The following is a 26,405-nucleotide window of genomic DNA, read 5'->3' as shown; positions in this document are numbered from 1 at the left end:
TTGGGAGACACTTTACTAGGCAGGATTCCACCCTGCTCTTCAGTCCTGGAACCTCTCTGCACTTTGGAAGGTTTTATAAACAAACTTAACTTTTATTGAACTTGGCTGCAACAGGCTGTTAGTAACTTGAACTTTTCTCCAATACAATCCAAAGGTTTCAATTCTTAAACAGTTTCAGTGCTCAGATTCTCTCCTCCTTAGGGTGTATGTAAAGGGAATCTTATAACTCGGGGACTATGCACTCTCAGACAAAATACTCCTGTCTGTGCCTATCCTGGTAGCCAGATGTCGATTTAAAAGGGCTAGATTTCTCCTGCTCCTAATCTCTCCTTTTCCATTGGGCATAAACCCCTTTAGGGCTGTTCTCCTTCTGTGAGTGTACCTCATTGGGTCGCACCCTAGAATTGAGCAGACGTTTTTCTGCTATGTCTTGCTGCTAGATAGGACTCCCCAATCCTACCAGAGCTTTCACTCCTTCAGTTATTGTGAGAATTGCAATCTCCCACATATAGCAATCTGGAGAGAGCGCCAGTAATTTGGAACGTGAGGACAGTGCCGGGTAGACATTTACAGTCTGTGTCCCACAAATGATAAGATGGATTTGGATAGGCTGAAGTGGGCTTTGACAGCAGCTCCAGTAGTTAGAACATAAGGACAAAGCTGGGCAGATGTCTATGTCCCAGAAACAACAAAGAAAGACCATGATCAAGTATATAATATCATGTTCATTGTTGATTTAATCTTGAATTAAGAACAAATGTGACTGTTGGGCAGACTGGACTGTTGGGCAGACTGGATGGACCATTCAGGTTTTATCTGCTGTCATTTACTACGTTACTTTATGTTATAGATTCTTCAAGAATTGCTGAAATATTATTCACATCTAATTGTATATCCAGACCACACTTTCCTTCCATATCCCCTTGGGTATTTCTTGTGGAAACTGGTAGTGTACCAGGGGATCTAGGAAAATTCAATAAGTGTAAGTTCAATCTTCTATTAAAATTCTTCATCTGCTCAAATTGATCTTTCACAGTGGTTGACTTAAAGTCCTGGAAACCTTTAAGCTCCCCCTGAACCTGCTCAATTTTACTAGAATTTTCCATGTTAACTGTCTACACAGACTTAGCCAGCTCATCCACTCTATTCACCAAAGCAGTTACCTCTCCTGTGGCTCTGGTCATGACAGAAGTTAAATCTTGCAGCACTTTCTAGACTTTAAGGGTAATCACTCCAGAAGCATTCTTCTGTGCACCTCTGTTAACACACCATGGCATTCTGCTGTCCAGCGCAATGTCTTCCTTGGAAAGCCACAATGCAGTGACTTCCGTAGCATGTGCCTTCCCATGTGATGCTGACTTGATCGCTGGACACAGTGGATCATTAGGTGCTGGAGGTGAAAGAGTTGTATCATGTCCCAAAGAGCTAGGCTGTCTCTTAGCCCACCCCAAAGCAGGACTCATTGCTCCAACTTGTAAAGGGGTCCTGATGGTGAACTGGTTCATTGTTTGCTGGATCGATCATCTGGCTGAGGAGGAAGCAGTCTGCATTACCCCTTTGTCTTGGTATGTGGCATAGGTACTGAAGCAAAAGAGAAAGCTACACCAGCTTCAACCGCAGTCCCATTCAGAGCGTCGGCTGTCACCAGTCCCAGCAAAGCAGTTTTAATTTGTGCTATTGTGATAGTTTGTGTTGTTGCAAATTTTAATGTATTGCAAAGTGTTCTTAAGAAATTTACTACCACTGGAAGCAGATACAAACAGTATCACTTACAATTTCAGTGTTTGGATGACTTAATTCGCCAGAAATTAGGATCTTAATACTTCTCAATGACAGGCAATATAGCAAATTAATAAAGAATAAAATACGATGGTGCTTTCAGCCTGTTGATCTTTCAGTTCCTGTGGCATTTAAGAAGAGACATAAAAAGTGGGCTTGATTTCATTATGAAACATATCACATTCTGAGGTCAAAACATAGAGGCATCACATGCTGGCATTTTTAAAACTTATAAAGTCCATTGAATATTTCAGCTGGCCCTTGGTGGTCACACATTACAAACAGTACCTATTTCTTTTTAAACACATTTTTATTGGATATCAGAACTTATTTTTTCTGTGCAGTAGTTTTCACATACAAAACATTTATATGAGGAGAAAAATCTATTTTTAACATATAGCAACTGGCGATGTAAACTAAGCATCTTCTAATTGTGATTGTCATTTGACTTGTTATAGTGGAATATAGCCATTAATCCACTTAAAATCAGTGAATAATTAATAAAAAATATTGTTAAAATATATCAGTGTTTGTGTGAGAACTTCTGTATTTGCATGAGTGTGGTCTTGGAAATAAGTGGCTCCACTGGGAGCACATGAATCTTAACACAGATTTGCTGTCTGCCATGCATACTAGGAGTGGAGGAGTGGCCTAGTGGTTAGAGCACCAGTCTTGACATCCAGAGGTGGCCAGTTCAAATCCCACTGCTGCTCCTTGTGATCTTGGGCAAGTCACTTAACCCTTCATTGTCTCAGGTACAAAATTAGATTGTGAGCCCTCCAGGGACAGAAAAATACCCAGTGTATCTGAATTTAACTCACCTTGAGCTACTATTGAAAAAAGGTGTGAGCAAAAGCTAAATAAATACTATATGTAAAAGTGCTGTAATATGATCTAAAAATGCAGAAAAACAAATCACAGTAATGTTTTACAATACATAAAGTGAATAGCAATTATATTGATATCGTGTGTCTTTGATGAATCTTTTAAAAAAAATAATGCATGATTAACAGTGAACCTCATACATCCATCAAAAACATATTTGTTGTAATGATAAAAATGAAATAATATACAGGGGAACACAAAATAATAAAACCATAGAGCAACCTGTTATTGCATATTTGTGTGCTTAAAAATGGGCAAGTTCTAAATAAAAACCTTAAAATACATAAAAAATGACATGCAGAAATAAAAAATAGTAAACATATTCATATCAAAATGAATGAAAAGGAAAAGATGATAAATATACAGTAGTTGTCATTTGAAGTATAATCTGAAGATCACTACGAATTCCCATCATCTTCATTTCATAATTAAAAAAACAAATAAGTCCAGTTCATTGTTGAGACCTGCTGGAGTGATGGTGTTCATTTCAAAGATGCATCCTTGTTCTTCTGTAATAGTAGTGAGTCCAAATCCCCTCCATGCCATGAAGTGTTGACAACTTGGTAGATGAAGAATCTAAGGTCTGAGAATGAGTGTGATAACTCCATGCAGTGCTGAACAACTGGTGCAGTGAGATTGCTTCTCCGTATGTTGCTCCTGTGTTCTATCATACATGCTTTAAGTTTTTCTTTTGTTCTTTCCTACATAGAGTAATGAGCAGAGACAGACAATAATATAAACGACTTGTTCTATGTTGCTTTATGGCAAACTGAGTATATTTTACCAGTACAGAGGTGTTTGAATTCTGTAATGTCCAATGATGAAGAGCAAACAGAACATCTACCGCAAGGGTGTTGACCCGTGGCTGAGTTGGTTGTATCATGATGTATCTGTGTAGTGGGATCTGCTAGTGTTGATGGTACAATCATTTCTTTGATATTTCTTCCACGGGTGAATGCTACGGTGACCTTTTTGTTTTGAAAACACCGATGACCTTCCAGGATGTACCAATTTTTATTCAGTATCTTCTTTATATCATAGTAACATAGTAGATGACAGCAGAGAAAGACCTGTCAGGTCCATCCAGTCTGCCCAACAAGATAAACTCATATGTGCTACTTTATATGTATACCTGACCTTGATTTGTATCTGCCATTTTCAGGGCACAGACCGTAGAAGTCTGCCCAGCACTCGCTCTGCTTCCCAACCACTAGCCCTGCAAGATAAATTGGAAAATCTTAGACTGCTGCCTATGCTTTCAAAATCTTCTCTCTATACAGCGCATGGGGTAACCTCTATCCTCAAACCATTTCATCATTGGCTTGGATTGTAATTCAAACTCATCAAAATTGTTGCAAATTTTCTTAGATGCAAAAATTGCGAATAAGGGAGGTTCTCCTTAAGGCGTCTGCTCTGGAAACTGATGAAATGCAGGAAATGATTCCTGTTGGTTTTTTTGTATATTGAAGTGTCAAAACCTTAGGTGTTTTTCCTGATGTTAATATCCAAAAATGGGATAGTTTTATGATGGTAATGCATAGTGAATTTTAAACTGGAATCCAGTGTGTTCAACCATGCATGAAAATCGTGCAGTCTTTCGACACTTCCTTTCCATAACATCAAGATGTTGTCAATGTATAATTTCCAGTCTGACTTTCTCTTTGAAGGGATGTGATTGTAAGAATTCTTTTTAAAACTGTGCGACATATAGGATAGCAATGTTGGGGAGCCATAGTTGCTCCCATCGCTGTCCCTTTTACTTGCTTGTAGTATTGTCCTTGGAAACAGAAGTTTTCTTTCAATGCTAAAATTGCTAGTTGAATGATGAAAAACGTAGGTACTCTTAAAACTTATGTTCAGCCATTCAGAATGTTAGCAAGTATAGTGAGCGCTACATCCTGGGGGCTGTTAGTGTACAGGCCTTCAATATCAAACGTTACCAGAATGATGTGTTCCATGTCCCCATCGAATTCATGTAATAGTTGAATTACATGAGAAGCATCCTGTACATAAGATTCGACTTTTAGGATAAATGGTCTTAGGTCAACGAATTTAGATAGTGGTTCTAAAAGTGATCTGATGGCTGCAACAATTGGTCCTACTGGTGGTTTGGTTAATGATTTGTGTACCTTAGGTAGCATGTATATGGTTGGCATGATTGGGTATTCAACCATAAGAAAATCTCTTTATATGTTAAGAAACCTGATGTAAATCTGAAGTTGATCCAGAAATCAACTTCAAGTTTTAGTTCTTCAGTGGGATCTTCTTCTAGACGTTGATAAAAAGAAGTGTCAGATAGTTGACACTGCAGCTCCTCTACATAGTCCTTCATGTTTTGGACAACAATCCTACCTCCTTTGTCCGCTGCCTTGATGATGATCTCATTATTGTTTCTAAGTGATGTGAGTGCATCTTTTTCACACTTGGAGAGATTATAGTACAACCTTTTCATTTTGTTTTCCAATCTGATTAGATCATTCATGACGCATGTTTGAAAAATAGTGATAAGTGGGTCCGTAACACCAGGCGGATTCCAACATGACTTTTTCTTAATAACACTATGGTCTATATAAGATGTCATTTGTTCTGAGAAGAAATGTGTAATTTTTAATTTTCTCTCAAATCAAGACAGGTCATTCCTGGTTTGAAGGGGGGTCATATCTGTCAGTGGGTACAAATTTAAAGTCTTTGTTGAGAACTTACAGCTGGATATCAGTAAAAGTGTGACTGGATAAATTATCGGGATGTCACTGGTCTGTTGTCCCATTGTTGAGAGCTGTTGATTCTCCACAATCAGCCTCGTCCTCTTCCCTGAAATTGATGGATTGTATAGGAGTTCTGTGTGTTTGTTCTGGTTGGGTTATTCTGGTTCCAGATTTTCTCTAAAAAAAATAATCTTCTTGTTTGTCATTCTTTCTATTGGTGAGTGTCGAGTCATGTCTCGGAGTAGAGCAGGGGGATATAAATAATTCTTCAGAGTCTTCTGATTTTTTTTACATGCTCTTTCCGAGATTGCTTTGGAAGGTCCCTCATCAGCCTGTATGTGAGTGTAGTTGGATAACTGTGTATCTCTGTAGCTTATTTTCCGTCTACTTGATTTTTTTTGAGGTTTTGGGAATTGCCCATAGGTAAATGCTTCCTCCTTTGTAATCACTCTCATCACGTTTGAATTTTTCATATTTATTAGGTTTCATTTCTTTTCTGAAAACATCTATTTTTGTCTGAAGAGAAGACATGTGAATCTCATAGTTTGTGTCCTCCTTTTGTAAATTTTCAGTCCTCGTTTATCTCTATCTTTAAAGTTTCAACTTTTTTTCTTTTCATGTTTCTATTAACAAAATCATTAAGTCTAATGAATATTTGTTCAAAATGGCACACCACTTGTCAAGGAAAGCTTTGTTATCTCTAAACATTTGAGATTCCTTCTGGATTCTAAGACCACATGGTATATGTTGTAGTCTGCAGTATTGAATTAGAGTGGCAAAGTGTAACATAACATATAGTAACATAGTAGATGACGGCAGAAAAAGACCTGCACGGTCCATCCAGTCTGCCCAACAAGACAACTCATATGTGCTACATTTTGTGTATACCCTACTTTGATTTGAACCTGTGCTCTTCAGGGCACAGACCGTATAAGTCTGCCCAGCACTATCCCCGCCTCCCAACCACCAGCCCCTCCTCCCAACCACCGGCTAAATACCTTTCAAATATTTGAACGTCTGTATCATATCATCCGTTTCTCCTTTCCTCCAGAGTATACATGTTTAGTTCAGCAAGTATCTCCTCATACGTCTTGTAATGCAAATCCATTACCATTCTCGTAGCTTTTCTTTGCACCGCTTCAATTCTTTTTACATCCTTAGCAAGATACAGCCTCCAAAACTGAACACAATACTCTAGGTGGGGCCTCACCAACGACTTATACAGGGGCATCAACACCCCCTTTCTTCTGCTGGTCACACCTCTCTCTATACAGCCTAACAACCTTCTAACTACGGCCACCGCCTTGTCACACTGTTTCGTCGCCTTCAAATCCTCAGATACTATCACCCCAAGATCCTTCTCCCCATCCGTACCTATCAGACTCTCCCCGCCTAACACATACGTCTCCCGTGGATTTCTATTCCCTAAGTGCATCACTTTGCATTTCTTCGCATTGAATTTTAATTGCCAAACCTTAGAACCTAGCTTCCTCAGATCCTTTTTCATGTTTTCCACTCCCTCCCGGGTGTCCACTCTGTTACAGATCTTAGTATCATCCACAAATAGGCAAACTTTACCTTCTAACTCTTCGGCAATGTCACTCACAAATATATTGAACAGAATCCGCCCCAGCACAGTGTAATTCATATCTTACCAGTTCTTGTCTGCAGTTGATCATTTCATGCCATCTGTTAATGTCTCTTCATTGTTGTCATCAAAGACAGGTGGTTCTTGTAGTCTGTCTTCTGAGTAGCTGAGAATGTTGTCCCTATTTCTGAAGGCCATCCCTCATAAGTGTCCAGTATAACAATACAGAGAGGGTCCAAATTACAGAACAAGTGCAAAATACAGCAAAAAGCACCAAGAGCCTTCAGAAACGGGACACAGTTCTTTTTATTGTTAAAATCGATATTCCAATGTGGACCCGACATGGGCTGTGTTTTGGTGCACAGCGCCTGCATCAGGGGTCTGTAGTAAACATAAATAGCACTATAAATAAAAAATTGGATGGGACGGGGGGGGGGGGGGGAAGGGGGTTTAAGTGTGAAAGTTATCAGATGATGGTCAGAGAAGGGAAGAACTGAGGTACAGAAACTGGAGAATGAGTGATTTGAGAAGACAAGATCAAGACAGTGGCCATCCTGGTGAGTGGGGTAGTGGAGCACAGTTGAAGATAATGTTAAAGCGAGAAACTGAGAAGCATAGGAGTCAGAGGGAAGTTGCTGAAGGCCCAAGAAAGAAGGAAAGCCAGGCATCAAAGTCAGTGAGAAAGGAAGAGAAGGACTTATCAGGGGGTCAATAAATGACTGCTACTCGGAGAGGCAGAGGAGTGAATAGACGGAGTGGACTTTGAAGGAAGAAGAAGTTGCCCGACACCACCTCCGCGGCCAATCGGGTGAAGAGTATGAGAGAAAAGATAACCTCCATGGCACAGGGCTGCAACTGAAACAGAGTCTTCAGGGTAAAGCCAAGTTTCAGTTAGGGCAAGCAGATGGACAGTACGAGAGATAAAAAGGTCGTGGATGTAGGAAAGTTTGTTGTAGACAGAGCGGGCATTCCACAGAGCGCATGAGAAAGGCAGGGAAGAACAAGGGAGGAGAGGAACAGAAATTAGATTGGAGACATCACGGTGTGACCTGCATGAATAGGATGAGAGCTGATGTGGAGGACCAAGATTGGGATTGATGACCCAGCGGAGAGAAGGAGCAAAAAGAGTACGAAGAAGAGTAGGAGAGGCATGATGACAGCAACAAAGGCGAGATGTACTCAGATAGAATGGAGATGGTTGAGTGGAAGGAAGGAAATGTTGAAGGTTGAGAGCTGAGAAGGGAGAAGACAATAGAGATGGTAAGATGATAAAAGCAGGGAGTGGGCAATGTGTTACTGCCAGTGTACAGTGGGTTTCAGATGGAGAAACAGATTAGGAAGGGACAGTACCAAGAAGAGAAAGTGTACTGGAGCCATAAATAGTAACTGGGAGAAAATATAAAATGTATAGAGAAAATGCGCGGCACCTGGAGAAAGGGCCTTGAGAGGATCGGGGTGGACCTGGGAGTCACCCTGTAGAAGGCTGTGAGGATATGTAGATGGACTGCAAGTCCTCCACAACACCTGTTGGGAGCTCTGCGCACCTTGAGCAAAGGCCCTCAGTGGATCAGAGTGGACCTGGGTGTCACCCCAGAGAAGGTAGTGAGGATGAGCTGCAAGTCTTCCTCAGTGCCTAGAAGGCAGCTGGTGGGAGAACTGGGCACCTCTTAACCAAGGAAAGGCTTACCAGGGTTAGGCCGAAGACAGCATTCCTCCCCGAGGGTCACCCCCTTTCCTTAAAGCAAGCTCCATTTGCCACTACCCTCTGTCTCCTTCCATTTAACCAGTTTTTAACCCAGCCAGTCACTTTAGGTCCCATACCAAGAGCACTCAATTTATCAGTCGCCCGTACGGAACCGTGTTAAACTATTTGCTAAAATTCAAGTACACCACATCTAGCGCCCCTACCACATCCAACTGTCTACCAGTCAAAGAAATCAATCAGATTATCCATTGCAGCAAAATGCAGCACTTTGCAATTAAGAAGGCTTTCCTCACAAAGCTGATTCACTGGTATCCAACTCCAAATCATACCAGATCCAAAAGACACAACTTTGCGCTTTTAGGAATGGGTTCTTGCAGAAGAACTCAAAGGTTATCCCAGACATTAACTTCAGTGTCTATTCTAATCTACTGTAACTGTTATAACTTAATTTATTTTCCATCACATTATTGTTGCTGATTCTTTGATGTAGATTATTCTCCTTGAAAAATACTTTTCTGTAAAACAACAAAAAAATTTTTTTCATACATCGGAGGTTATAACAAAAACATATTGTACCGTGGGGCATGCCGAGGCATCCTGCGGTAATTTTTCCATGTGTGCACACTACCCAAGTGCTAAAAAATATTATTTCTTTTTGGTACAGGGACTGTGTCTGAGGGCAAAGAGGGCGTATTCTGTGCTAATTGGTTAGTGCAACTACATTGCTGTGAGCTAGCCAATTAGTGAGTACTTAGGGTGTGAGCCCTTACTGCCTACACAAAAGGTGATGGTCCATCCCCCAGGGTCGCCCAAATCGGCATAATTGAAAGCTGATTTTGGCCATCCTCAACTGCTTTCCGTCGCAGGGATGACCAAAGTTTACAGGGGCGTGGCAGAAGCATAGCGAAGGCGGGACTGGGGCGTGCTTAACACATGGGTGTCCTCGGCTGATAATGGAAAAAAGGGCGTCCCTGATGAACACTTGGCCAACTTTACTTGGTCCCTTTTTTTTTTTTTTAACAAGCAAGCCACAAAAAGGTGCCCTAAATGACCAGATGAGCACCGGAGGGAATCAGGGGTGACCTTCCCTTACTCCCCCAGTGGTCACTAACCCCCTCCCACCCAAAACAAATTTTTTTAAATATTTTTTCCAGCCTCTATTATCATACCCAGCTCCATGACAGCAGTATGCAGGTCCCTGGAGCAGTTTTAGTGGGTACTGCAGTGCACTTCAGGCAGGCGGACCCAGGCCCATCCCCCCTACCTGTTATACATGTTGTGGTAAATGTGAGCCCTCCAAAACCACTGTACCTACATCTAGGTGCCCCCCTTCATCCCTAAGGGCTATGGTAGTGGTGTACAGTTGTGGGGAGTGGGTTTTGGGGGGGGGGCTCAGCACACAAGGTAAGGGAGCTATGCACCTGGGAGCTTTTTCTGAAGTCCAGTGCCCCCTAGTGTGCCCTGGCATGTGAGGGGGACCAGTGCACTATGAATGCTGGCTCCTCCCATGACCAAATGGCTTGCATTTGGTCGTTTCTGAGATGGGCGTCCTTGGTTTCCATTATCACCGAAAATCGGGGACAACCATCTCTAAATGTTGAGATTTGGGCGTCCCCGACCGTATTATCAAAACGAAAGATGGACGCCCATCTTGTTTTGATAATACGGGTCTCCCCGCCCCTTCACGGGGACGTCCTGCGAGGATGTCCGCAGGAAAACCTGGGTGCCCCGTTCAATTATGTCCCTCTAGGTAAGCCTACAGTACAAAAGTGCACACGCTGTTGCAAATAGGGAATCCACATCTGTATTAGGAAGCCAAGATGTTGGAATGGACAATTGCTCTGAGGCCCATCTAAGTGCTTGCTGTAGAGGTAGCTGTAAATATCTATGTCTGGGGCCCCCAACCCCCCCCCCCCCCAATCTCTTCTGCCATCCTATCCCTTCAAGGCAGCTCCACATCTCACCAGGTGTAAAATATCCATATATGGAAGCCTGACTTCTAGTAGGGCTACTGCTAGAGATCTCGGCATCCGTTGTCAATCCAGAGGGACATTGTGGCTGGAGTGACTATCACTCCTGCTTCACTAAACCTCAGGGACCCTCGATAAGGCTGAGCTTAGCATGCAAGGGGACCTTACTTTAAGGATTTGGTCATAGGTGAGGGCTGTTTGGGGGGGGGGGGACCATATGCTGGACAAATGCCCATGTGGGGGGTGTGATACCTTTCTTGAAAGATGCCAAAGAAAGTGTTGGTTCTGTGTATGGGGAGGGGTGAGGATAGTAGTGTGTGTGTGTGTGTGTGGTGGTGGTGGTGGTGGTGGGGGGGGGGGGGTGATAGGAGGATAGTGTCATAGGGTGATTTTAGAAAACTGCTCCTACACTTATTTTGGGGGTGTTGAAGGATGTATGGTTTTTCTCTCACATGCAGCCTTCTAAAATCACTGCTCCCTCTGAATGTTAAGGACCTGGGATCTGTATCCCTAGAGCCTCCTGTAAAAGTGTGAAAATTACACATCCTAAAATCTGCCTCCACATAAGCACTGCTGGGAAAAGACCAAAGGTCCATCAAGCCCAGCACTCTGTCTCCGACAGCGGCCAATCCAGGCCCCAAGAAGCTGGCAAAAAAACCCAAAATGTAATAACGATCAATGGACTTTTCCTTCAGAAATCTGTCCAGATCCCCTTTAAACTCAGCAAGGCCAGCTGCCGTCACTACCTTCTCCGGCAATGAGTTCCAGAGTCTAACTATGCGCTGAGTAAAGAAAATCTTTCTCCGATTTGTTTTAAACCTACCACATTCTAATTTCATCTTGTGTCCCCTGGTTCTATTATTGTTAGAAAGCGTAAACAAATGCTTCACATCTGTCCGCTCTATCCCGCTCATTATTTTGTAAACCTCTATCATATCACCTCTCAGCCGCCTTCTCTCCAGGCTAAAGAGTCCTAGCCGTCTTAACCTCTCCTCATAGGGTAGTGGTCCCATCCCTTTTATCATTTTTGTCGCCCTTCTCTGCACCTTCTCCAATTCCTTTATATCTTTTTTGAGATGAGGCGACCAGAACTGGACACAATACTCCAGGTACGGTTGCACCATGGAGCGATATAACGGCATTATAACATCCTCATGCTTGGTTTCCATCCCTTTTCTAATAATACTCAACATTCTGTTCGTCTTCATAGCCGCCGCAGCACATTGAGCTGAAGATTCCAACGTCCTATCCATGATGACTCCCAGATCCCTTTCTCGGTCCGTAACTCCTAACGCGGAACCTTGCATAACATAGCTGTAATTCGGGTTCCTCCTTCCCACATGCATAACTTGCACTTGTCAACGTTGAACTTCATCTGCCATTTGGACGCCCAATCCCCCAGTCTCACGAGGTCTTCTTGTAATTTTTCACACTCCTCCCGCAACGAGACGACCCTGGATAATTTTGTGTCATCTGCGAATTTAATTACCTCACTAGTTACTCCCATCTTTATATATTTATAAATGTTAAAAAGCAGCGGTCCCAGCACAGACCCCTGAGGGACCCCACTAACCACCCTTCTCCATCGAGAATAATGGCCATTTAACCCTCTCTGCTTCCTATCCTTTAACCAGCTCTTAATCCATAATAATACACTGCCTCCGATCCCATGACTCTCCAGTTTCCTTTGGAGTCCACAGATACCTATTGCTATTTGTAACATTACCGTAAATAGTGTGCCTGACCTAATCAAGTATTATACAATGCAGACTTCCATTACATTAGAATAATAAAGTTGATGTTCATAGAACACCTGCCATTCTATTGCTTCTGTAGAGATCTGTTTCCTAAGAAAATAAGCCTAGCTTCTTGAAACATTTATAAACCAAGAAGTTTTGACCTATTTGTAAATATACATATATTCAGAACTGCCTTAAAATATTTACTTGTTAAACTACTATCATGTTACCCAATATCCTTCTGCCACACTAAATGTAAATTTATATATTTTATATATAAATTTATATATTTCCACTATTCATGATGAATTGTAAGCCACATTGAGCCTGCAAAGAGGTGGGAAAATGTGGGATACAAATGCAAGAAATAAATAAATATGTCCTTTGTGTTATTGAATTATGCCCAGAGTCTAAATACCCCCTTGCTCTGCATGAGGTGAATGCAGAAGTAAATATCACCAATTTTCAGTTAAACCAATTAAAAAAACAAACAAACCCTATTTTATTACGAAAAAAGGTGAAATGTCACACATTTACAATATAAAAACAATTACAAAATGGCAAAACCCTAAATCTTCAATTTACTGCTACATTGTTTTATTTCATAGGTACTTTCTAGTTAAAAATTCATAACGGAGTGACTTCCTTTGGGTAAACTACTAGAATACAGTCTACCCATTCTTAAATGACCAAATCCATGCCAACTTCCTATCACATTTAACCAGTCTATCAAAATTTCAAAGTGCCTTACAGAGATATCAGTTGGTTAAATAAATGATGTATAACATCACAATCATAGAAATAATACAAAAACACTGCTTTTATCCTAATTACTACTATCCTCATACAATACATCTTGTAAATTCACACTAAGGCTTCTTTCTAGGACTGCTTTAACCACTTATGGGTCCCTGGGAACATTTTTTGTGGATGGGCCCCTTTTAATTTTTTCCATCTTGTCCCTCCCTCTGATTATGCATTCAATAAACACTGAATCACAGTCATCTTTAAATTTTTATCGTATCAAACATCTTGAGAAGTACCCAAGCCAAAGATCAGAAACAGCTGGGACAAATATGGTGTGAAGCCAAAGGTCTTACAGCCATCCTAATAAATAATCAATGCTGTATACCACTGATCTAATGAGGAAATCACATTTTGTGTGTTTGAAACTGTGATATATTACTATAAGCATAACTCAATGGCAATTGCATGGGATCTTACGTTAGGTGAAAAATTTGACAAGTGATGCCTGTATTTACATTTTATCTAATTTCCCCCAAACAATATTAAGAATATTGACACAATTTTATATTTTTGTGACGAGGGCAAAGTGAAATGAATATAAAAAAAATATGCAACGTGGCTCTAAAAAAAACAAAAAATTCTAAATACACATGGAGGGGCATTTATGATATGACATCTAAGTCCAATGTTGGACATTTTGATCAAAATGTTCAGAATATGAACAGCAACTACATAGCAAGTTTCAAAAATTCAAAACATTTTTTATTTTGAAACTGGCTCCTTGCTAGATGCTTTTGTGCTCTGTGCATTTCTTTTTGGTCCATTTTAGAAAAAAAAAAATCCAAGTGAAAAATGCACTGGGATGTAGAAGTCAGTATTCTTAGCAGACTGGCCACGCAAACATCCCAGTAGCGGAGTGGAGCACTGAAGTGGACTTAACATAAGGTTCCCAGGTACACATCTCATCTTATAGGTTATCTAATTTAAGCTTCTAATTTGTCCCAAATGCTTTTCCTGAGCCTGAAAAACCCTAAAGCCACCAGTGACTGGTACTTCTGGTCTGCCAATTTGCTTTCTAATATAGCTTTTTTTTTTCTTTTTTACATAAAATGTTTTCAAATTCTTGTTTAGTGTTCCTTTCTTCTGATTCCACCTCAGTTTCTTTCATCTCTTTCCTGTTCTTTATATTATAAAAGTTCGTTATCTTTTATTCATTTTCCAACCTTTCCTTATTCTCTTACTGAGACTTGCTTCTAGTGATTTATTGACCATTTATCATATAGAACCCATGGGGTCCTTTTACCAAGCTGCGGCGGGGGCCATTTTTCCCACGTGCCAGGGACCTTTTTACCACAGCGGGTAAAAAAAAAAAAAGCCTCCAGCGCACATGGCCATGCGGTTTCATTTTTCCACTGGAAATGGCGCAAGCTCAGGGCGGGACTACCGCGGCAGCCATGTTGGGCCAGCACTAAGCCCATGCTCTGTAAAAGAGCCCCCATGAGCCAACTTTTTAGTATGATTGAGGGTACTAAACCCAAGGGAAATTACACCTTCCTGGAGAATGAGTTTATTTCATATTGGAGGTGGTCAAGCACCCACAGAGCTGGCTCCTATGTATACACCAGTTAGTCTTGAAACCCATCATGAGATGGCTTTCTCCTGCCTGGCTCTTAAGCTTTCGAATCAGTTACTAACATCTTTGTTGATTGGACCCATCTCTGATTCCGTTTAAATCTGCTTTTTGAATGTGGCTACTCTATTAACATTTTTTTTTCAATGCTGGAACCTGAAGAGGTATGCACCAGCATAATTGTTTTTAGGTTTATTATTGGTGTGGTTATAATATCCCTTTCCTTGTTTAGTTTTGGGGTTTTTTTATTCTACATTTGTAATGCTAACCACCTTGATACTGGATGCTGTTAGTGTGGTGCAACAAACTATTTACAATAATTAAATAAAATGTGAAAAAGTTCTCCTTGCCCTTGATATATGTCATACTTTCAAATGGTTTCTAATCTTTAAACAAAGCATAATAAAGGGGAAGCTGAGAAAAAAGCATATAACAATTATTTAAGGAACAAAGTTATCCAACACTCACTGCCCCCTCAGTTCTGCAATCAAGCAAATTTAATTGATAAGTAGATTCAGCTGCTTGAACACAGCCAGACCTGATTGCAGGCAGCTTATTAAACCTTACCCTGAGAGTGAAGTACTCACCACCAAATTTCTACAAGAACACTATGCCATGATCAAAAGTTGTTGAAGTATCAGTGTGGATAGGGTTACAAAGCCATTTAGAGCCTGCCAAAATTACTCCAAGAGTGAAGGGGAGTCACAAAACATTCCAGATCATCATCAAAAGAACTACAGGCCTTTCTGCTAAGATCAGTGTTCATGATGCCCCATGAGAGAGAGAGAGAGAAAACTGGATTCACAGAAACATAGTAACATAGTAGATGACGGCAGAAAAAGACCTGCATGGTCCATCCAGTCTGCCCAACAAGATAAACTCATATGTGTATACCTTACCTTGATTTGTACCTGACTTTTTCAGGGCACAGACCGTACAAGTCTGCCCAGCAGTATTTCCCGCCTCCCAACCACCAGTTCCGCCTTCCACCTCCGGCTCTGGCACAGACCGTATAAGTCTGCCCTCCACTATCCTCACCTCCCAACTACCAACCTCTCTTCCCCCACCTGCTCCGCCACCCAATTTCGGCTAAGCTTCTGAGGATCCATTCCTACTGCACAGGATTCCTTTATGCACATCCCACGCATGTTTGAATTCCGTTACCGTCTTCATCTCCACCACCTCCCGCGGGAGGGCATTCCAAGCATCCACCACCCTCTCCATGAAAAAATACTTCCTGACATCTTTTTTGAGTCTGCCCCCCCTTCAATCTCATTTTATGTCCTCTCGTTCTACCGCCTTCCCATCTCCGGAAAAGATTTTTTTGCGGATTAATACCTTTCAAGTATTTGAACGTCTGTATCATATCACCCCTGTTCCTCCTTTCCTCCAGGGTATACATGTTCAGGTCAGCAAGTCTCTGCTCATACGTCTTGGAACGCAAATCCCATACCATTCTCGTAGCTTTTCTTTGCACCGCTTCCATTTTTTTAACATCCTTCGCAAGGTACGGCCTCCAAAACTGAACACAATATTCCAGGTGGGGCCTCACCAACGACTTGTACAGGGGCATCAACACTTCCTTTCTTCTGCTGATCACACCTCTCTCTATACAGCCTAGCAACCTTCTCGCTATGGCCACCGCCTTGTCACACTGTTTCGTCGCCTTCAGATCCTCGGATACTATCACCCCAAGATCCCTCTCCCCCTCAGTACCTATCAGACTCTCCCCGCCTAACACATAAGTCTCTCGTGGGTTTCTACTCCCTAAATGCATCACTTTGCATTTCTTCGCATTGAATTTTAATTGCCAAACCTTAGACCATTCTTCTAGAAGAGTGACAAGGCAGAAATTGCTGCTAGTAACATCAATGCTTTAAGAAGCAAAAACTCACTTTATAAGCAGAGAGACATTTATTTCTCACTATACGCACAGTGGGAGAGTGCAACTGTTGTGCAACTGTAGTTTAAAATGACAAAAGCTGTCTCCCAAAAATATATTTCAAAATCCCTGTTTAGTACTTTTCCAATTCAGGCAAAGAACACGTGCCTGGTAACAAAAGCAATCATATTAATCAGAATACACAGAAAAGCCTTTAATTTACAGAATTATGATATTCTTCCATGTGGTACCTGTTACTATATTGTTTTGAGAAGATTTCAGTACACACATTAACTTTATCCATAGATTGGGGGTGGGGGAGGGAACCCTTAAAACTGAAATCTCCCTCCCCCATCACTATAGCCTCACCATAGGTCATTTAACCAATACATAAAAAAAGAACCAATCCCTTTATCAAAATTAAATAACAGAAACAAAACTGGAATCTTAATTTATTTTTCAATGATATAACTGTTTACAGTTAAAAAAAAAAAGGATCAAGGTCATGCTAATAAAAGTTCCAATGGCTTAAAAAAAATAGGATTTTTAAAATTGTAACACAGGGGTTTGTACTATAAGCTGTCCTCTGCTGTGCACTGTAGCAGGAAGGCTCAACTTGAATACAAACACTATTTACAGGAAGGAATTATGAAGTACTGGATTTAACAAAGGACATCTTATAATTGCTTTTCTTGTCTTCTTTCTTGCTAGCTGGGGGCTTGTCAAGGTCCTGCTTGGGAAACTGTTCTGCTTCTGGAGACACCACGTCCTCTTCTTCACTGTCGCTCTCGCTCTCGCTCTCGCTCTCACTCTCACTCTCACTCTCACATCCAGTGTCAGAGTCCTCTGATCTTTCAGGTTCAGGAGAGCTCCTGGCAGTAGCTTTTTCTTTAGGCTCCTCTGCCTGAAATGAAGAAAAGCCAAATGCTCATCAGATGTCACTAATACCTATGTTTACTAAGGTGCGCTATAGGCACGTTAGTGGTTTTAACATGCATAAATGGTGGCTGCACGTTAAACGCTAATGTGCCCATAGGAATGTATAGGAGCATTTGCGTTAAAGGCACATTAAAAATGCTAATGCGCCTTAGTAAACGTACCACTAAATACCAATTCAGCCAGGGATTTTCTCATGCATATAGCAGCTAGAACACAATTTTCTGAATCCACCAACATCTGGATTGGATGATTTTAGATTAAGTATTCACACAGTAACTTCTGCAGCTTCAACTTCAGCAATTTTCACCAGAATCAAAAAAACAAAATAATAAAAAAAAAATCCTTCCCTGATTCAACAGCCCCTCTATAGTGGATATAGGTGATCAAGGAAAAAGGTCTGAAGCAGCAGTATACGCTCCAATATAAAATTTTCAGGTTTTGCTAGTTTGTTCATGCAAAGAATAGTTTTAAAGCGCAATTTCAATATTTGTAAAAAAAAAAAAAAAAGATAAAAGCATAGAAGTGTGTATGTATACACACATTTTAAAAACAAAGGGGGTAATATTCAGCCAGCAGCGTTTTTATAAGTGCCATTGCTGGATAAATTAGATCCAGGCCTTGGCACTGAAAATTGGGAAGTTACATGGGTATGGCCAACATTCAATAACATACCCTCATAGCTGAGGAAAGTTAGGATTGCTATTTACACAATCCTACTTGGGAAGTTATATGGGTATGACCAACATTCAATAACATATCCTCATAGCTGAGGAAAGTTAGGATTGCTATTTACACAATCCTACTTGCCCAATTAGATATGTGGGCATCAGCACTGAATATAGTTCCATAAGAACATAAGCGCTGCCATAAAGGCACAGACCTAAAGTCCATCAAGCCCAATATCCTGTTTCCAACAGTGGCTAATCTAGGTCACAAGTGCCTGGCAAGATCCCAAAACAGTAAAACAGATTTTATGCTGCTTATCCTAGAAATAAGCAGTGGATTTTCCTAACTCCTCCTTAATAATGGCTTAAGGACTTTTCTTTTAGGAAATTACCCAAACCTTTTTTTAAACGCTGCTAAGCTAACTACTTTTACCACATTCTCTGGCAACAAATTCCAGAGTTTAATTACGCGTTGAGTGAAGAAATATTTTCACCAGTTTATTAAACATAGTAGCTTCATTGCATGTCCCCTTGTCCTAGCATTTTTGGAAAAAGTAAACAAGTGATTCACATCCACCTGTTCCTCTTCACTCGGTATTTTATACACCGCTTATCGTATCTCCCCTTAGCCATCTCTTCTCCAAGCTAAAGAGCCCTAGCTGCTTTAGCCTTTCCTCATAGGGAAGTTGTCACCCTTCTCTATATCTTTTCTAATTCTGCTATATCCTTTTTGAGATGCAGTGACCAGAATTGCACACAGTATTTGAGGTGTGGTCACACCATGGAGAGATACAAAGGCATTGTAACATTCTCATTTTTGTTTTCTATTCCTTTCTGAATAATTCCTAACATTTTATTTGCTTTCTTAGCTACCGCTGCAGACTGACTAAGCAGTGGGAAAGGACGACAGATCCTTTCCCTAGGTGGTGACTCCTAATGTGGAACCTTGCATCGCATAGCTATAGTTTGGGTTCCTCCTCCCTATATGCATCACTTTGCATTTGCTCATATTAAATGTCATCTATTATTTGGATGGCCAGTCTCATAAGGTCCTCTTGCAATTTTTCACAAAACCTCTTGCGATTTAACAACTTTGTGTCATCAGCAAATTTAAATCACTTCACAAATGTTAAAAAGCAGCAGTCCCAGCACAAACTCCTAGGGAACTCCACTATTTATTCTTTGCATTCAGCTCTACTGTTTTCTATCTTTTAACCAGTTTTTAATCCACAATAGACATTACCTCCTATCCCACAACTTTCTAATTTCCTCAGGAGATTTTCCTGAGGTACTTGGTCAAATGCCTTTTGAAAATCCACATACACAATATTAACTGGCTCACCTTTATCCACGTTTATTCACCCCTTCAAAGAAATGTAGCAGATTGGCAGAGCAAGATTTCCCTTGACTAAATCCATGTTGGCTTTGTTTCATTAATCCATGCTTATGTATATGCTCCTGCCCAGTTAAACCCTTCTGAATAATGGGCCCAAATTTCCTTTACCTCTAGGACCCAGCCTCAAACTCTGAAGATGAACTGTGGGGAATGTGGAAATGAAATGACATGTCTCATCTTTGTTAAGATTTACTGTATTACCTGCCTTTTGGAAAAAAAAAAAAGAATTAATCCATGTTGAGATACAACAGTTTAAGTAACCCAAACTAGGTGTAGCTGTATAACAAAATGTTTTAACATCCCGAGTGAGAAAACAAAGATGTAACTATTATAAATGATCCATCGAATTGTGCATTGTGATGAACTCTCCAGTCAGTAGTATCATCCCTTTAATGACTTGTTTCCTGATCTTGACAGTCCTGAGTTTTGCAGACACTTTTGGAAGGTAGTTCCAGAGGGGAGGTGCTGCTTCCAAAACACACATCAGCGAGTTTCCTAATACTGGGTTTCTCCTCAATTACACACAGTTCCTTAAGGTCTGCGATTTACGATGGCTTTTCTGTTGTGGTTATGGGAAGGAGGTTGAAGGGAAAGGTTTTATGAGCACCCCCCCAAAGCAGTCACCAGTGTGCTAGCGCCCCCTGATCAGTGAATCAAAGACACAAGTCACCTTAGTCACATCACTGTAGCTTGGGTCCCCAACAAGTTCTCCTTCACCTTCCCAACCTAGTGGCAGTCACTCCTATACAAATATGAAAGATGACACAAGAAAAAGACCATATGGGTATGTAGTCAACCCCCTGCCATCCTAAGCAGTCTTCCTAACTCTGGCCCCCACTACATATCCCTATCCTCCCCCTGATCCCATCACATCCTCCAACTAGCTAGCTCCAGCACCCATATGTTGCTGACTCTGCCTGCCACAGTTACAGGACACTGTTCTTTTCCAGTCACCACTCTCAGCTAATCTGAGCTGTGTGACTCGAGACTCAAGACCATCATAAGAGTTCAGGAACACTGTTACTCAAATATACTAAGATCTGTACTGTGCTAACCAAAAGGGGATGCTATTCCTGAAGCAGTGGTAGCTGATATCAGCCACAATAATTACATGTGGGATTGCTTACCTGTAACAGGGGTTCTCTGTGTACAATAAGAACATAAGAATAGCCATACTGGGTCAGACCAATGGTCCATCTAGCCCAGCATCCTGTTTCCAGCAGTGGCCAATCCAGGTCACAAGTACCTGACTGAAACCCAAATAGCAGCAACAGTCCATGTGTGTCTCATATACAGTAGGATAATGTAGACACACGATTATTAGTACTTCTTGAGCTGTTACTGCGGAGCTGCCCTCTCTAGCTTGATGGTAAACAAGTCAGTGAATCGTTTTGCTTCCTGCCTGTCTGACAAGAGTATTCTCCTCAGTTGATACGTAGCTAGTGTGAAAGGGGGATATTAATAAAGAAATACTGCACCATAGAGTAATAGGAGTAAAACTCCTTTTCTTACAGATAGCCATATTTCAACAAAGGAAGATCTAGAACAGTAAGATAATGCTACCAATAAAGTTTTTAAGAACATAAGTGAACAAGAGAGAACAAATGAAGTAAAAATAACTACACTTGTCTCTTGCAGTTCCTTGGTTCTCCCCACTTTCCGTTTTAATTTTGAGGGGATGAAGGGTGGGAAGGCGTGTTTGCATTATCCTCCTGTACACAGAGAAAAAGAAGATACATACCTGTAGCAGGTATTCTCCGAGGACAGCAGGCTGAACATTATCACGTATGGGTCGTCGTCCGCAACGGCATAGGAGACTGGAACTAGTCAAAAAGTTAGAACTTTCCAGAAAGCGACATCGCACTTATGAGCAGCTTCCCGCCTGCGACGCAAGCATGTTCCTTCAGTTAGTAAAAAGCAAAATATATATACGAGAAACAACTTCAAAGGGGAGGAGGGTGGGTTGTGATAATGTTCAGCCTGCTGTCCTCGGAGAATACCTGGTACAGGTACGTATCCTCATTTTCTCCGAGGACAAGCAGGCTGAACATTATCACGTATGGGGTATTCCTAGCCCCCAGGCTCACTCAAAACAATGAACATTGGTCAATTGGGCCTCGCAACGGCGAGGACATAACTGAGATTGACCTGAAAAGAAACACAACTAAGTGAGAGTGCAGCCTGGAACAGAAATGGGCCTAGGAGGGTAGAGTTGGATTCTAATCCCTGAACAGATTGTGCAGCACTGACTGCCCAAACCGACTGTCGCGTCGGGTATCCTGCAGAAGGCAGTAGTGAGATGTGAATGTGGACTGATGACTACGTTGCAGCCTTGCAAATCTCTTCAATAAGAAGCTGACTTCAAGTGAGCCACTGACGCAGCCATGGCTCTGACATTGTGAGCCGTGACATGGCCCTCTAGAGACAAGCCAATTTGGGCATAAGTGAAGGAAATGCAATCTGATAGCCAATTGGAGATGGTGCGTTTTCCGATGGCAACTCCCCTCCTGTTAGGGTCAAAAGAAACAATTGGGCGGACTGTCTATAGGGCTTTGTCAGCTCCACGTAAAAGGCCAATGCTCTCTTACAGTCCAAGGTGTGCAACTTGTCTTCACCAGGGTGGATATGAGGATCCCTTGATACTCTGATCTCATCCTATGGTTTTCAGTATCATCTTTACGCTGATGACTCCCAGATCTACCTCTCCACACCAGAAATCTCAGCAGGAATCCAGGCCAAAGTATCAGCCTGCCTGTCTGACACTGCTGCCTGGATGTCTCAGCGCCATCTGAAACTAAACATGACCAAGACTGAGCTTCTCATCTTTCCCCCTAAACCAACCTCCTCCACCATTCTCTATTTCTGTGGATAACACTCTCATCCTTCCTGTCTCATCAGCTCGTAACCTTGGGGTCATCTTTGACTCCTCCCTCTCCTTCTCTGCACATATTCAGCAGACTGCTAAAACCTGTCGTTTCTTTCTCTATAATATCAGCAAAATTCACCCTTTCCTTTCTGAGCACACTACCAGAACCCTCATCCACACTCTTATCACCTCTCGCTTAGACTATTGCAACTTGCTTCTTACAGGTCTCCCACTTAGCCATCTCTCTCCCCTTCAATCTGTTCAAAATTCTGCTGCACGACTAATATTCCGCCAGTGTCGCTATGCTCATATTAGCCCTCTCCTCAAGTCACTTCACTGGCTTCCTATCCGTTTCCACATACAGTTCAAACTCTTCTTATTGACCTATAAGTGCATTCGCTCTGCAGCTCCTCAGTACCTCTCCACTCTCATCTCTCCCTACATTCCTCCCCGGGAACTCCGTTCACTGGGTAAATCTCTCTTATCTGCACCCTTCTCCTCCACTGCTAACTCCAGACTCCATTCCTTTTATCTTGCTGCACCATATGCCTGGAATAGACTTCCTGAGCCGGTACGTCAAGCTTCATCTCTGGCCGTCTTCAAATCTGAGCTAAAAGCCCACCATTTTGATGCTGCTTTTAACTCCTAACCCTTATTCACTTTTTTCAGAACCCTTATTTTGTCATCCTCACTTTAATATTCCCTTATCTCTTGTTTGTTCTGTCCGTCTGTCCTAATTAGATTGTAAGCTCTGTCGAGCAGGGACTGTCTCTTCATGTTCAAGTGTACAGCGCTGCATACGTCTAGTAGCGCTTTAGAAATAAGTAGCAGTAGCAGTCTTTACTTCATGTACAATTTCTCATTCATAATAGATTTTCTAAATGTTAAACATCCATAGCTTCCCAGTATGTTTATGATACTGTATTGTAAAATTGGATTCTTACAACAAATTACTTTCATAAGTATTTGTTTATAAGAATCAGCACTATTTTTTGTTACGTATCCTATACTGTTTATTGTAAGCCACATTGAACTCAAACTTGTTTGGCATAATGTGGGATATAAATGTCACAAATAAATAAAACTGGTATCCACTGAGGATTCTTGAAGAATAGGTGCTTTACTCTGCGAGTCTGATGTTTGAGGTTGTAAATCATCTGGTAAGATTTCACTTTGAGATAGGACCCTTCCATCCATTCGGAAGAAGAACCTGAAAAGGTGACATGTGCCATCCTGAAGATTGAGATGGAGGTATCTTAGCGAACAGTGCGTGAGGGGCTGTGAGGTTCAGGAAAACCGCTATGCGAAGTTTGCAGCTGTGGAGAAAATGAAGCAAACTGTAAAGGCTGTTGCTGAAGTATGTTTTGGAATAATTTCACCAAAAGCATAGCTGTGTCTTGGGTTGACCGGGGTGTGCCTGTACCTTTAAGAGAGACAGACTCCGTAGCCGGAGCATGTGTTTGACTTGAAAGAAGCACAGATGAAGGGGAGATAAGTAAGATTTTTTATTTTGTGCCAATGAAGGTACAAGAACTATGTGTCTGTGCTGTGTATGGAGAGAGATTAGCGTGCTAGACCCCAACTGAGGAAACTGTTACTCACTGTCACTCTCATGATCAAAAGCCCCGCGCTGTTCCAAACAGTGCTCTAAAATAGCGCTGGAACAGCGCGGCGCTTTACCGCACCGATGATCAGAGATAATGCATGCAAATTTAAGCAGCGCAATTATCTCTGATCATCGGGTAGAAGTGCAGGCGAATTGTGCCTGAGCATGCGCTCAGCACAATTCTCCCGCACTTGTTTGCAAGGTCTGGGCTGTCAAAAGCCCAAACCTGTCAAACACCCTACCCCGTCAACTAACACTCTGCCCTGAGGCCTAAGCAACGGGGGCTGGAGGTCCGGTGGACCTCCGGTCCCCCCCCCCCCCCAGGTTCAGGGAGGGCTGTAGATCCGGTGGGTCTCCAGCCCCCCCCCAAAAAAAACTGGTCCCTGGTGGTCTAGTGGCCGCCGGCAAAACCCCCTCCCACCCAGCAAGCGACGGGGGTGGGGGGGGGGGGCTGGAGGTCCGCCAGACCTCCAGCCCACCCCAACTCCCCCCAACAGCGTTGTCCGAGCGATCCCTGGTGGTCCAGCGTAAGGACAGCCCCCTCCCAGCCCCCCTACCTTAGTTGGAGGAGGGACGCAGCCTGCCTCCCTCCTCTTTGCTGTGTCGTCAACCAAGAGGAGGAAGGCAGGCTGCGTCCCTCCTCCAACTAAGGTAGGGGGGCCGGGAGGGGGCTGTCCTTACGCTGGACCACCAGGGATCGCTCGGATGCTGGGGGGGGGGGGGACTTCCAGCCCCCCCTCCCCGGTCGCTCGCTGGGTGGGAGGGGGTTTTGCTGGCGGCCACTAGACCACCAGGGACCAATTTCAGGAGGTTTGGGGGGGGGGGGGGGGGACCGGAGGTCCACCGGACCTCCAGCCCCCTGTTGGCAGCCTGGCAGGTTTGCTTTGGGTGGGGGGAACGGGGGCCTACTGGACAGGGCTCACCATTCCTCCCCAATGATCGGCAAACCCTAATGCCAGCTCGGAGCTGGCGTAGGGTTTGCCGCAGCCAGCGACCTAATCTTTGGCGCCCTGGTCGCTGATCATTGGAGATGAATGCTCTGAGCCCTGTTTAGCATGCATTTGCATGCTACCCCTCGAGCGCGTTGTTTCACGCACTCGAGGGCTCTAATCATGGGGCGGAAGCAAACGCCGGCGCTAGTATGGCGCTAACAGCCTCTAGCACCGGCGTTTGCTTTTGATCATGAGGCTGTGTGTCTTATTGTGTCAATAGTTAGTTGTCTCTTTGAAGATTTAACAGCTTTGTCAGCATGAGTTGTTTTTACTTACTGCATGTACACTCCTGAGGGAAAGGTAACAGACAGCACGGATTTATTTGAGCTGGCTTCCGCCAGTAGTCTTACATACGGATAGTTGCATTTTGTTCTGGTGGTGTTAGTGAGTCCTTCAGTACCTGTGCAACGCCCTTTAGGTCAGTACTGGGCTTGTAAAGAGACATTTTTGAAGCTCCTTTCCTCAACTATTAGCAAGTAAGAATAAAAAAACTGAGGAGAATACTCCTCGTCAGACAAGCAAAACCACTGGCTGAATTGTTTACCATCAAGTTACAGAGGGCAGCTCCACAGTAACAGCTCGAGAAGAGCTAATAACCAAATGTGGTTGCATTATCTGTTCTGTACAGGTTAGAACATTATCTTATTAGGAAATAAATCAGTAGTGCAAGCTCCTACATTCTGCACTGCTACTATGCCGGAGAATGTGGTGAAGGCGATTAGTTTGGCAGAGTTTAAAAAGGGGTTAGACGGTTTCCTAAAGGACAAGTCCATAAACCACTACTAAATGGACTTGGGAAAAATCCACAATTCCAGGAATAACATGTATAGAATGTTTGTACGTTTGGGAAGCTCGCCAGGTGCCCTTGGCCTGGATTGGCCGCTGTCGTGGACAGGATTCTGGGCTCGATGGACCCTTGGTCTTTTCCCAGTATGGCATTACTTATGTACTTATGTTCCAATCTACCACCCAAATGCTGGCTGGGACTTGGGCTATGGACAAATAAGGCAGGCATTCCCTGTCTTATGGACCCAACAGCCAGTTAAGCTTTCATAATAAATATGGTTAAGTTTTTATAAACTTAGTTTCCACGTATTCAAAATAAATATGCATCAGATATTTACATAACTAGGAAGCTTTGCCTTTCCTTTCAAAATATTTTACTGGCTAACTCAGTTTGCCAGCCTTTCCCCTGACTAGCTGAATTTTCTCCCTAAAGTCACAAGATAGCCAAATTTAGCCAGGCAAAAAAAAAAAAAAAGTGATTCTAGTGGTGCTGTTGAGGAAGCTTCTGCTTTAGCAGTGCAACCC

General features: G+C 42.4%; 1 protein-coding gene across 6 annotated transcripts in view; it reads right to left on the bottom strand.

Annotated features, from left to right (window-relative positions):
* Positions 1 to 17,066: 17,066 nt before the first annotated feature.
* The window catches only part of C4H11orf58 (chromosome 4 C11orf58 homolog), a 67,841-nt gene continuing 58,502 nt past the window's right edge, over positions 17,067 to 26,405 (bottom strand). For 5 of the 6 annotated variants that reach the window (XM_030201056.1, XM_030201057.1, XM_030201059.1 and 2 more), the window contains exon 5: positions 17,067 to 17,534. In XM_030201056.1, coding sequence (XP_030056916.1) covers positions 17,277 to 17,534 — 258 coding nt within the window. In that variant the 3' untranslated portion in view covers positions 17,067 to 17,276. Of the gene's footprint in view, positions 17,535 to 19,738; positions 19,836 to 26,405 lie in introns of all 6 variants that reach the window. The other variant, XM_030201061.1, reaches the window with a different exon arrangement.

Source organism: Microcaecilia unicolor, chromosome 4 (assembly GCF_901765095.1).
Source record: "Microcaecilia unicolor chromosome 4, aMicUni1.1, whole genome shotgun sequence".
NCBI lineage: Eukaryota > Metazoa > Chordata > Amphibia > Gymnophiona > Siphonopidae > Microcaecilia > Microcaecilia unicolor.
The sequence above is the reverse complement of the archived record's forward strand: the minus strand, read 5'-3'. Positions and strand labels throughout refer to the sequence as shown.